Genomic DNA, 13,569 nt, shown 5'->3' with positions numbered 1-13,569 from the left:
CCCTAACATACATACATACAAACTGACTAATTTTACTTACATTTCTCAAGGTGTTCTTCCATGGGTGAATCATTCTGACAGACATGAAACGCTAGCAGTTTACTGACGGCCTCGGATCGGGAGGTAAACTCTCTCTTCAGTTCAGCATGAGTGACCAGTCGCTGATCTTTCTTGAGTTGCTGTAAGAACCTGTTACAAGAACACAGAGGTTGATTAAATGTAATACAAATTTGCTGGATAGGCAACTTCATAAGGCAAGGAAGAAGTTCACACATTTCCCAAACTTTCACACCTTTCTATGCTGACTCCGTTGGTACAATTTGCTCGCACTAGACTAACCCGTTAAACCAGAATGTCTTTCACACCATTTGACCAGAGAACCAATGGATCAGGAAAGCTGTCATATTACAAAACCTGAAATAGATTATTTAAGGATATATTTTCACATCCTAATGCCAAACTGCAGAAATCATATAACATATTATTTTTTCTTCTTTTTCCATTTTGATTAGGTGCCTGATGATAATCAAATGACATTTTGACCAACAAATCATGAAAGATCTTCTTTCAACTTTGTTCCAACATGGTAGTAAGGCCTGATGACAGTGTCACAACCAGTATTCATTCACACTATGAAGAGCTCAATCAGGAAATGGGGATTTTCTGTGCATTTGGCCACATTTTATATTTGAAATTTGAGGGGTTAAGGGGGTGAGGGGTGTTTGACCTTGTTCCCCCTGGTTTACACACTACCACACAAGTGCAACTGAAAAAAACTGACATCTACAATGAGCTTTGAAGTTATTAACATTTCTTACACCACTAAGGAATAATGACTTCATCCTAACAGGGCTGCATAAACAATTTATGAGGAAACAGTTTGTTGCTGGCTTCCTTTGAGCCAATCTCATATATATTCAACGTGGACAGTAACACCTTGTAACGTTTGCACCGAGTGCCCAGGTATTGGAGTGAGTGCCCAGGTATTGGAATAAGTGCCCAGGTATTGGCGTAACTGCCCAGGTACTGGAGTGAGTGCCCAGGTATTGGAGTAACTGCCCAGGTACTGAAGTGAGTGCCCAGTTATTGGAATGAGAGCCCAGGTATTGGAGTAACTGCCCAGGTACTGGAGTGAGTGCCCAGGTATTGGAATGAGTGCCCAGGTATTGAAATGAGTGCCCAGGTATTGGAGTAACTGCCCAGGTATTGGCATGAGTGACCAGGTATTGGAGTGAGTGACCAGGTACTGGAGTGAGTGCCCAGGTATTGGAGTGAGAACCTAGGTATCGGAGTGAGTGCCCAGGTATTGGAGTAACTACCCAGGTACTGGAGCGAGTGCCCAGGTACTGGAGTGAATGCCCAGGTACTGGAGTGAGTGCCCAACGATGACGTTCCCATGATGTCTTACCCTGTAATGTATGTAATGGGATTTGATACACTATGTATGTTAACATGTTTGCCGTGTATTGGAATCAACCACACCTGTTTAACAATGTTTTAGAACATTATATTCCCCAGGATGATGTTATGCCACAGACCCAGCCAGAATGACTTAGATGGGATGCTACCTGCTTCTAACTGACACTAACTGACCAGTGGAAACACTAAAGGACTTGTCAACCGAGTGTGCTACATTGGATGGTATCCGCCGTTACACAAGAAAACTTACATTTCAGATCTGTTCTGTTTCTTCATCATTTTCTCATGTTTCTTCGTCTTTGCCTCCGCAACCTCTCCAGAGATGAGCTGCAGCAGAGTTGGAGTCACTGGTTTAGAGCTGTTTCTCTTCGGTGACTTGCTCTCCTTTGACATACTTCCCTGGAGATGGAAAAAACAAATGTTACCTACTACTACCATGCACAGAGCCTGATAACACTACACAACATTACTACAATCTCAAATACTCATAATTTAATAACCAATTGGCCCCCAGTAGTTGGGACAAACTTTTATTATACTGTACCTTCATGTCATGCTTCAAAGCACTCGTACTGGCAGCACGAGCAGTACGAACGGTCTGAACATTGCTGTAAGTTTAAAGGCTGGAAATTGTTCACACTGCCAGCATGAGTGCTTTGAAGAATGATATACAGGAGGACCATATAGGACGGTACTAACAATTGGAGGAGAAAAAAATGGCCCGAATGGCTGGCCAAGACACATTTCATTCCAAGCAGGCTTTTGTTGGGGTCAATGTAATTCCATAACCTCAAACCACTTGGGCAGTACCCACTAAGTTTTTTCTTACAGTAGTTTGCAAATAAAGAAATCTGTGCATTACCAAAGAACAAGAACAAGGTCACAATTCTGGACAGTTCATTGATTCAAATTGCCGTGGTGATGGTCTTTTTGGTTATATTTGTTTCTAGATGGTCTCTGTTTACATCCCTTTGAGGACACCAAACACATGGGGGAAATAAGCATATTTGATTGGATGATCTAATATTTATACTTGAATGCAACACACAAACATCCTAATTATTATACTTAACAGAGTTAAGTAAAATTTATTCAATTTTTTCTTATTCAAACTATCGAAGAAAATAAATTTGCAAAAAGAACAGTTCTTGCCTATATTTTACAATTCGACATGTTACATTTTACTATCTCAATTAAGTCTGTCCTCCTCTACTACTCTCAATGCAAACTGAGTATTGTACAAGAATACAGCGAGAGAGAACATGCAGAAATGAACTCTACAACACAAGATTAGTGTTCACATCTCATTCTTCTGCAACTCATGCATGCATCAGTTTATACTATGAAGGGATTTGTGACATTACAGGTTAAACTGCTCTAGCCAGCTACACAACCCAATGCCTAGGCAAACAATATGGCATGAGCTTTCTAAATACAAAAAAAAAAAAAAAAAAAAAAAAATCAAATGTCTTCTGACTCAAATCGGCAACCCGTATTAACGAGCAAGAACGTAATGTTAAAAAGGCTGAAAGATGAGAAACACTAATTACATCAGGATAGTTTGTTCCCTTTGCAACTAAATCATATAAAACCACTTCTCTTGCAGTACTTGGAATATGTCTCTCTTTTTGTGTGTGTTCACCACAGCAAAGTCTGCATTCTCATCTCACATCATTGTCAACATTCTAGAGCTCTAATCATCTTACCTGAGATGTTTTCCTCTGAGCAGTCGCTCCTTGCTCAGGCTGGCTGTTACTGCTGGCTAGAGAACTCTGAGATGCTGCTGCTGCCTTACCAGCCATTATCTGTGTGTGTCAAATCAAATCAACATAGTGACTTTAATATAAGCCTGAGATACATACAACAAGAAGCTGGCAGATAGGGATCTTAAATCCCAGCACGGATAAAACCTGGAGATCAACATTAGTTGTTAGTGTGTTTCATTTACTAATTAATGCAACAATGTTTACTTCATTATAACCCATTTATTCAAGAGATCTGCAATGCCTCATGCACTGATTTATGTGAGCTTTCATGAATGTACAGGGGCAATCAGCTTTTCACAGCTCATCACATTTGACAATTGGTCCCCATGCAACAAGCATTAGGTAAACCTGTACAAGTGCTTAAAGACACTAGTAATTTGATGTTCATGAGGCAACCAGATATTAGCATAGCATCCTGTCACATATGCCCTGTTTCTCTATTACGTGACACAAATGTTAACCTTACAAGGCAATTGAAAAGACATTAAAGCAGGTTTCCCTAACTTTATCCCCCCACGAACCCCCTGTGGATGTCAGAGTTGTCCACGAACCCCAAACTTTTTGAGACACTATCTGAGTCATTATTATACTATAATAAATATAACAGTGCTTCGTAAAAGATCAAGCTCATAGTGTAATATTGTAGGTTGTTGATTGGTACAAATTTTGTAAATTACTAAATTGTATGATATATCAGAGTTTAGTTCAACAAAAAGTACTCTAGTTTAGACTTTCAGAAACGTCTCACGAACCCCCTGGGATGGACTCACGCACCCCCTTGGGGTTTATGCACCCCAGTTAGGGAACATCTGCATTAAAGCATTGCAGTGTTGTAAATGTGGAAATATGTATGATCTCAATGAATGTAATGCAAAAAAAAAAATGTTAAAAGCCATGCTGTAAACCAAAATAAAACCACTTTAACCGTGCAAGGGGTCCGTGGTCTCAATACCAAAGATACATGTTGGAATTATCATTTTTAGTAATTACCTTCCATTGAAGTTACATGACCCTATGACCCCCTTAAATTACCATGCTTGTTAAGGTTGTCAGATGTTTGCAAACTCTTCTATTTCAACTTGATTGACATATATACAGATATCAAAACAGGGAAGCCTGTCACCCGAGAACAACAAAGGGTCCTCAAGGTACCTCATTTCCCTGTACAATGATTTGGAATGTTGTTTTACAATGATCAGAGTGTTGTTTTTGTTTACCTTCTATTTCAATATGATTGACATACAGATATGAAAACAGGGAGCCTGTCACCGGAGAATGTCAACAAAGGGTCCTCAAGGTACCTCATTTCCCTGTACAATGATTTGGACTATTGTGTTACAATGATCAGAGTGTTGTTGTGTTGTTTTACCTTTTGTCCAGCCAGTGAGAGTTTCTGTAACAGTGGTTGATACTGCATCAGGAATTGTCTCTGTTGCGCCGGTGACATACTCCGCAACTTCTCCTCCAACATCTTCATCGTCTGTTGATACTGCTGAGGTTTAACCTGAGTTGTCTGTAAAATAAAAATAAATAAAATTGTTAGCAAACTGCTTATCCCACTAGAGAGCATGTGTAAGATGATGTGTAAAAGTCAGTTGGCCTGACGTTTCGATCCTAGCAGGATCTTCTTCAGAGGCTAAATGACAAGTAACAGAAGGGACAAAAACACGCACAGAATTTATTTGTGCATGAATTTATTTGTCTGTAAATAAAGAGGTGTCATAAAGCAGGGTATCACTTATCCGGTACCTCATCAAAATATTTTTATTTTTTGTACTTTTATTATTGTCATCTTTAATGAGAGTAGTCCTGCTCAGTGCAGAAGCACTGCTTTCCAGAGGAGCCCTCAATACATAATACATACAATATTATGCAGTAGAAAAACGGTAAACATCCAAAAGCACAAAAAGGACGGCAAAAAGATAGACAAACAAATATCAGACATCTAAACAAAATATATAAGTTTTCATATTGCGTTTAAATTTTTTAACATCTGGCAAGCATTTCAAATTTGGGGGAAGACTGTTCCACGGCCTGCCTCCAGAAAATTTAAAGGACCTTTTAACCATTCCCAGATCTAACAATTTATGCTTTGCAAATTGCTGTACAAAGTGCAAAGATGTACAGCAGTTCTGGTACAATAATATCTTAAATATGAACAATAATATATATTACAGGAACAGTAATATCTCTGATAAAAATCAGAACCTTCAAACTGCTACATATAATTTAAACACTAAATTATTCAGTGTAAAGGTAACTTTGGTATCTAAATATTCTTCAGATATGTGTTCTCAAGGATGAAATTTTTACGACATGAGTTTATAAATACAAGAATGTTTTAATATGGTGTTTCCAAGTAAAAAAGGTCTTCCCTTTGGCTTCTACACACTGATAAAATTTAACCTTCAGAATTGGCTTACAAAGTTCCATTTCATTCTGTAACGATATGTCCAAACTCTATGAAACTCTGTGTCACTGAGTTTGGAGTCGGCCATTTTCAGTTTGCACCCATATTGTGCAAAAATTACGGGATTTGTATAACACTTTATATTGGATTGTGTGTTAGGATGCATCACTTTCCAGCCTAGCCAAACAAAGCATTTTGGAGAATTGACTTATTTCCATGATAAAAAGCAAAACTTCTCTCTGTGGTTCGGTGGTCAATTCTGTCAGAGAAAAATAGGTGGCCCTTCAAAATATCTTAATAATGTTGTAGTTTTTAATTAATAAGAAGAAGTGTTACCTTTGAAAGATGAGCCCTTTGCATGCTCATCCCCTGAGTACTGCCACCACTTTGAAACTGAAGCTGTCCAGCAGGCAGGGAGTTACTCAATGAAGAAGAACCCTCCTCGAGTTTGGCCTTTAGGGCACTCGATTCCGTGCTGTTAGCACCTTTAAAGTTCAGAGATTGGGACAGTGTGATATTCGGTTCCGATGTCATCTTGATCTTCTTCTGATTCTTCTTGTCCGATTCACTGTTTTTGTGCTTGCCAACTCTGACATTCTTCAAGGTGTCCTGTTTGCTGGTGGTGGAGGTGATCAACGCGTTCTGGATCTGCTTCTGCCCCGATGCACCGGCCGGCGAGACACTAGGGCTGTACTGCTGCTGTTGTTGCTGCTGCTGAGGGGATTGTGCTAGGACATGGACATTCAATCCAGTAGAGGCATTCTTTCCTATTGCTTGCCCATGGGGTACCAGCAAAGAAGAGAAGGCACCACCAGCTTTGGTTGCGACTTGGGCAGCAGTGCTCACAGTACCTATATTGATCTGAGAGGATGGAGTGCTCACAGCACCTACATTGATCTGAGAGGATGGAGGGGTCACAGGACCTGAAAAAGTAACAATAGGAAAAACAAGTTTAGTGTAATCTGCATAGATACCTAGGGTTATTCAAGTTTTAGATGGAGAGTTACTTAAAGGCATTGAAGACTTGCCCCAAACCGTGTGCGGCCATCTGAAAAAGTTAACTTTCTGTTGTTTTCAAGTGATGTTTTGTTTGTGTTGCTACAAAATGCAGACAGTAGTGAAACGTGATACCTTAATTGTTAACTTTAGCTGGACCTGAGATGTCCATCGCTGTATTGTTTATACACTGTGCTATGGGTGTTGACCGCGGCTGTATGTACTGACTGTACACTAGTGTCTAATGACCGATGGTAGCAAGCTGTGTGTGTGTATTTTCTGGGATCGATGGTGGTGTTAAACACTTCTGTTACACCTCATTCGAAACTAGGTCAAATTACCGACATTAGACATTTCTTTTTGCGCGAGTCTTCACACCCTTTAATGTTCCAAGGATTGGTTGTCTGATTCAAGGATTGCTTGTAGTGTGATTTCACTTACTGATACAAGGATTAGACTAATCCAAACACTTTGATATTACTTACCAGCATCAGCTGTTACCCGGCTTATCCCTTGACTGTTGCCCCATTGAGAGTGTAGCTATCATATGTCACAATATATGAAATGTCTCTGATACAAGGATTAGACTAATCCAAACACTTTGATATTACTTACCAGCATCAGCTGTACCCGGCTTATCCCTTGACTGTTGCCCCATTGAGAGGTTAGCTAACCTCTGCTGATGGCTTAACTGTGCTAGCTGTGCCTTGACTTTCACAATGACTTTCTGCCTGTAGTGGAGGAGCTGTTGTAACTGTCTGTTCTCAATGTCAGAACGCACCTGTCTACTCATCAATTGCTGGATGCGTGCTTGTATCTGCTGGAGCTGTTGCTGCGCTCGGATACCGATCTGCTCACTCGTCTGCGAATTATCATAACTCAGGTTCAACAACTTGTGGCAATATGAAATATTAATTTTTTGTGCGTAATTAAACATGCAGTAATTGTTTTCTCCGGAATTACAGTTTTACTATGAAAGCCAAACCTGTCAAGTTGAGTTCATGTATTATGGCAGAGGTTTTAATGACAGATCTAACTTAAAGCACACAGATATCATTAAAGGAGAATTAACACCAGCAATTAGGCAGTGTTCATATGTAAAATGTAAGGTTACTAAGGTAGAATGGAGATTACGATGAAATATATCGACTTTAGTGCTTAAATTAGACCTTATGCCATATGCAGTGATAATGTACATAATGTTATGTAGGCTAAGTAATGGTAGAAAACCAACATGGTACTTCTAGGATTAGCATAGGTATATGCCACTGCATATAATGCAATTGGGAAAATAATGTGTATTAGCATTAAACTTAAAACTTCATGATAATAAAACGTGGCTGGCATAAACATACCCATTCTTCCAATCCTTGTTCATCACTGCCTGCACTAAAGCACAGTGAATCCTTGGAACTATAAACGTTTCATCATTTATTTCCACCATGACCAATTTTGTAAGACAATTTTAAGTCATTTCCACAAATCATTGCAAGTTTCTTAGTCTTGCCTCCTGCAATGATATATCACACACCACCTGAATTACTTGGCAGTACAGTCAAAACTGAAATATAGTCAGTTGTGTACAGTGCACTCACCAGTGTTATAGCAGGTCTTGATACTACACCGCTGTTGGCATTCAAGTTCTGAAGGCTGGCTGACTGTATCATTTCGGGACGTGCTGCCTGAACTGGTGCTTGTTGGACAGGACTAGTGACTCTCAAGGTAGCGGCGACCTCCGGTTGACCCTGCAGTCCGCGAATTGCACTTACCCCAACATTTAACTCTCGCTTATCGTCTTTGCCCTCTCCAGCCGGTGGATTTTTGTTCATGAAACTCGCCTTGGAAGTGTTCACCAAGGAACTGATCGTTTCCGCGAGGGTCGAAACGACTAGTTTGGGTTGGTTGTTTAAGAGACCGGTGGCAGCATTAGCTAATCCTACCGAGTACTGAGCTGTTGCTTGGCTTACGGATGATGGTACATCCAGCACTGCTGAACTATCACTACCGACAGACAGCTGTACGCTGCTCAACGGTAACGGATTAGAGGTGAATGACTGAGCAGCAGTAGTAACACTTATCTTCTGTGTAGGCTGTAAAAGCGAGTTACCATTGGCAGCGGCCAAACTAGAACCGGTCGCTGCACTTATAGCAGTAACAGGCGACTGGTTCACCCCCGGAATAGCCAAGTGGCTCTCACCGGCAGGTGCCGCAGTTTGCCCGACAGTCTTTGCATCCAAGAAATCAAGGTTATCTAAGAAGGTATCTTTGTCTTCGCTGAATCTCACTTGCTGCAAAGTCGAAGTCGCAGTGGTCGCTTGGTTCACAAAACTCGAGAGAACTCCGGATAGGTTCTGCAGGGTCGAAGGTTTAGAGACTTCGGTGGAAGTTGGTACGATCAGGGAGTGAGACATCCTGGCGTTCGATTTGTTTATGAACAGAGGTGGTATGGTCAAACCTCCAGAAGGAGCACTGGTATTGAATAACTTACTACCGGTCTGAAAGGGTAACGAGTTTGCAGGTTGAGGCTGCAGGTAAACGTTGGGTGGTTTGGTCACGTCCGAGCTGGTCACTGGGGGCTTCTTGACCGATACCTCCGGTTTCGTTCCCACCAGTTTACTCTTCATCAATTCCTGCAACTGCTGGCTGGCCTGAGGGTTCTGCTGCAACAGCTTCTGTAGTTGCCTCAGGCTACGTAGCCTTTCGTTGTCACCCTGAGCTCTGAGGTTCTGAACCAGCTGTTGTAAAGCCGGGTTCTTATCTGACTGCTGCTTCGGTACCATCTGTCTGGGGCGGTAGTGGACCGTTCCTGCCTGGTGGGAAATGACCGGAGCTGGTTCACTGGTATGTACAGAACTGCCCGACACGACGACACTATTCGGAGGATCTTTATTTCTGATAGTCAAAGTACCTTGCTTTATGCCTGGAATATTCAAATGCTGGAGAACATTGTTCTGGGAAGTAGTGACGGCTTGTCCTATTCTCGTGGCGATAGGCCCACCGGCCGAGGTCAGACCGGAAGCGTTGGATAGGGACGTCACAGGGGAGGGAGAGCTTGCCTGGATGGAGGGAATGGAGCCTAGACTCTGGACACTCTGGGATTGGCCGCCGGCTGAAGAGTTTGTGACCGTAGTGACCGATACTGTCGTGACTGGCTTGCCGCTGCTGCTACTGGTTCGTTGTTGACTTCTTCTACTTTTAGTTTTACTAGTCTTCCCCGGTTTGCTCTTGGACTGTTTGCTCGGTTGACTGTTACTGTTACTGCTGCTGCTAGCAACATGTGTAGTAGAACTGTTCACGGTTACAGTGTTTGTTTTTTGGGAGACCGAAGTTTGAGCTATCGGAGTGGAGTTTGTGAGGACTATGATATTACCCTCACTGGCTGCCATAGTTATGACTGGCTGCGAGCTCACGGTGGCGCTGGTAGTTATCGTCTTGGCCTTCGAAGTCGTCTGCTGAGCCTGTGAATGCTGGGGCTGCTGCTGCTGGGCTTGATTTTGAATAATAACTTGAGGTGAGCCGATCATTCCAGGCTGTTGCGATATCAACTGGCCTCTCAGCTGGATGTTTCCAGGCACCTGACTGATGACACCAGTCTGAGGGTTCAAAACTAGCTGTATCTGTTTCATAGCGGGCTGAGCTCCGACTACCCCCATCTTGGGGCGCAACTGCGGTCTCTGCAACTGGAGGACCTGAGTACCGAGATGACCTGGCTGAATGATGTTGGCCTGTCCTTGAATCACATTAATCTGTGGTTGGACTGATCCTAGGACGAGTTGTTGTACATTGCCTGCCCCTTGCAACTGGTGTGACTGACCAATCAGGACTTGTTGCAGACCGGTCTGCTGCTGTACGGCAGGACCGAGAGACTGTAGCTGTGCATTCAGCTGTAGCCCCTGGCCCGACTGCTGGACCAGTTGCTGCTGAGTGGCCAGCTGTTTCGCCGATACCTGTTTATGCTGCAGAGAGTCGAGTGCCTGTGTCGTAAGTTGCTGCACTGGATTGGTTACCACCTGGCTCGTGCCTGCATGAATGCTGATTGGCTGGATGATACCCCCCGCTTGACCGATCGCCTCCCCCAGTAGTTTACTACCCTGAGGGTGATCCTCTGCTTTGTAGTGGATCATCTTTTGAGTAGGGATGTCTGGAGCCAGAGCGCCATGGTGCAGCGGTTGCGATGACTGAGAGATCAATCTCTGTACTGCTGAGATGGCCGTTTTGGCAGCTGCTGATGTTTCGTGGGTCTTGACCGGTTCATCCTTCACTTGGACGATCCCCACAGAACCCTCCTCGTTTGCATTGTTGGCGCTGATGTTCGTATCTTCCACGAGGGAATCTAAAGTCACTGAAGTCCTCTGCTCAGGTACACCACCGAGCTCGGCGGAGTCCACCGTGGCAGTGAAGAAGGGTTCTTGGTCGAGGCTACCGAAATCTGGCTCCAGATTCGCTTCGGCCATAGCCATGCTGAGGAAGTCAGGATACGCTGGTTTAGAGGAGGACGAGGAACCGATGCCACCACCACCACCATCAGCCATGATGTCCATGTTATCCTGAAAGATACAAAATGAGAAATGACATCGGTCCAAAGAAGAGGCGATATAAAGCATTGTTGGCCACTGGAATCAAATTCAAATATCGATTGGTAGTAGGTATTATAGCTGAGGCAGATCTTTTGAATTTCTCTTCATTCATTGCCAACCCGAACATCTTCAAACACTGAATAAGAGGCATATATGCTTCAGAGAATATCAACCGGTTTTTGTATTTAAATCCCATGTACTATCAGGGTCATTCCATCAAATCACCAAATTTTGGAGTATGTTGTAGTTCGACATCTTTTAAAAATTACCAAATTTATTATATGATTGGAATACCAATCTTTGACAGCCAGTAACGCAAAACGTGTCATGTTGAAAAAATTTTATTATTTTTTTCTGGAAGAGATTTAGTACCACACCTTGTTTGTACCAAAAATTTCAGGAGGTTTTTTTGCCTTATTTTGAAATGAAAAATCCTCAAAGTTTACCAAAAACTGTTTTTGCCTGTTTGATGTTCCACATGTTTTGAGCTTGGGTATTGTACTTCAATTATCAGCCAACACACAGGTATCATTTGCAAAACACATGAACAAACATGATCCAACCAAAATGGCGAACTTCAAACCCGATTACTTACAATAGGGATTATGATAAAAATATAAATATACACCTTGCACTTGCATTTAAAAAAAGTTAGTCTTTACCAAATTTCATGGCTTTTCCATGACCTCGATCATTTTTACAAAATTTCATGACTTTTCCAGGCCTGGCAAATGAAAATCAAGTTTCATGACTTTTCCAGGCAGTGGGAACCCTGTTTATTTATTCTGCCCAATTTTTAAAAAAACCAAATTTACTGCTAAGAAAAAAAAAGAAAAAGAAGACCTGGTTGTCCCTCGGCATAATATCATAAACATTTGCCATGCGTGGGGTTGTCCATCACTCTACTGTTTACCAGATACACTTCACGTTAACTTTAACACCAATCTACATATCCTTGCCCATTAACCATGCTAACAAGCAATAATAATAATAAATGCAAATTTAAATAGCGCCACTATCCAGAGGAAAACCAATGCTCAGTGGCACTAGTGCTCAGTGAAGGCAGTCACAAAAATAGATAAGTTTTGAGTCTGTTTTTGAAAATGTTAACGTTGGGTGCCGACTTGATGTGCGGTGGAAGTGAGTTCCAAAGAGTAGGAGCGGCATTAGAAAACGATCGTTGACCAAATGACTTGAGCTTCCACTTCTGTGGTTTCCACCACCTGCAAGATGTGGTTTCCACCACCTGCAAGTGGCGAATTCTTTTCTCGTGACAGTTAATTTCACCATGGTTACCTTTCCTGTAATAGCTAATGCATGAGGTGGTTATTACTATGGGATCAATGTTATTTCACTGAATGCTAGTTCAGTTCTGGACTCAGTGGCGGTGGGTCCATACAGTCAGGGGGGGGGGAGGGAAGCCCCCTGACGGACTCAAATGGACTGCTGTCGCCCTTTTCAGCTTTTTACCACTTTTTACTTATTCGCGATTATTGACTTTTTTATTGCGCTCTCATCTACCTATTGACATTTGTCACATTATCTGCAAATTAGCAAGGCCCGGAAAGGGTAATTTCCGGCGATCTAGGGAGTATCTTTACTCAAAAAATTCCTGTACGCTCCGCGCCAACCTGTGGTGGCGCTCCGCTTAGATAGTGTCAAAAGCGCCCTACAGACCATTCTCGCCCCCCCCTGACCAATACCCCTAGCTCTGCCACTGTCTGGACTCACCATGGTCTGTTTGCTATCCTCTTCATCTTGTTGGTCACTTGTAAGAAAGGCTCCTAAGGCATCTGGGTCACTGTTTCAAAAAGAAAGAGATGAAGATGGAAGGTCATTCGAAGCAAGAAGAGAATTTACAAAATTATCAAATGTGCCAGCAAAGATGATATCATTTCATTGCAAACTGTGAAACTTAAACTGGTAAAGTCAGTGAGCCTGACAGCTCACAATGTTATTACCATCAACTTCAATAACCACATTAAAAATTCCCACCAGATTCATGAAATAAATTTGTTCCTATCACTTATTTTGAAGCCCTCCAAAATATGATAAGCATGTCATTTTGTGGTGGAAGATATGATGTTTAGACTCAACTGCTGGTGGTTTAAGGGTTGTCCCAAACTGCAGACCCTAGAATTCTATAAATATTAAGCCACTTGCAAATAAATGCCAGTAAATAAGACAAAATGCCAGTGCTTTATTTTGCTACTGGCTAACAGCGAGAGCCACTGACATTTAGGCAGAAAATAGCCAGAATTTTGTGCCCTGAATTGTGTTTTTTACTTCTCATGGCTAAAGCTAGCTTATCTCCTGTACAACATTTTACCTTCATATAGAACTAAAAGGGTGTGAAGACTCGTGCACCAGAAATGTCTAATGCCGGTAATTTGACCTAGTT

At 42.1% G+C, this 13,569-nt stretch overlaps 1 protein-coding gene across 2 annotated transcripts in view; it reads right to left on the bottom strand.

Annotated features, from left to right (window-relative positions):
• Positions 1–13,569, bottom strand: part of LOC139982054 (uncharacterized) — a 40,062-nt gene that overhangs the window by 18,788 nt on the left and 7,705 nt on the right. For both annotated transcript variants that reach the window (XM_071994561.1, XM_071994562.1), the window contains exons 4-11: positions 12,900–12,969; positions 8,187–11,138; positions 7,207–7,453; positions 5,932–6,518; positions 4,555–4,698; positions 3,126–3,224; positions 1,670–1,818; positions 41–189 (exon numbers count right to left, since the gene is read on the bottom strand). In XM_071994561.1, coding sequence (XP_071850662.1) covers positions 41–189; positions 1,670–1,818; positions 3,126–3,224; positions 4,555–4,698; positions 5,932–6,518; positions 7,207–7,453; positions 8,187–11,138; positions 12,900–12,969 — 4,397 coding nt within the window. The remainder of the gene's footprint in view (positions 1–40; positions 190–1,669; positions 1,819–3,125; positions 3,225–4,554; positions 4,699–5,931; positions 6,519–7,206; positions 7,454–8,186; positions 11,139–12,899; positions 12,970–13,569) is intronic.

Source organism: Apostichopus japonicus, chromosome 16, assembly GCF_037975245.1.
Source record: "Apostichopus japonicus isolate 1M-3 chromosome 16, ASM3797524v1, whole genome shotgun sequence".
Classification (NCBI taxonomy): domain Eukaryota; kingdom Metazoa; phylum Echinodermata; class Holothuroidea; order Aspidochirotida; family Stichopodidae; genus Apostichopus; species Apostichopus japonicus.
The sequence above is the reverse complement of the archived record's forward strand: the minus strand, read 5'-3'. Positions and strand labels throughout refer to the sequence as shown.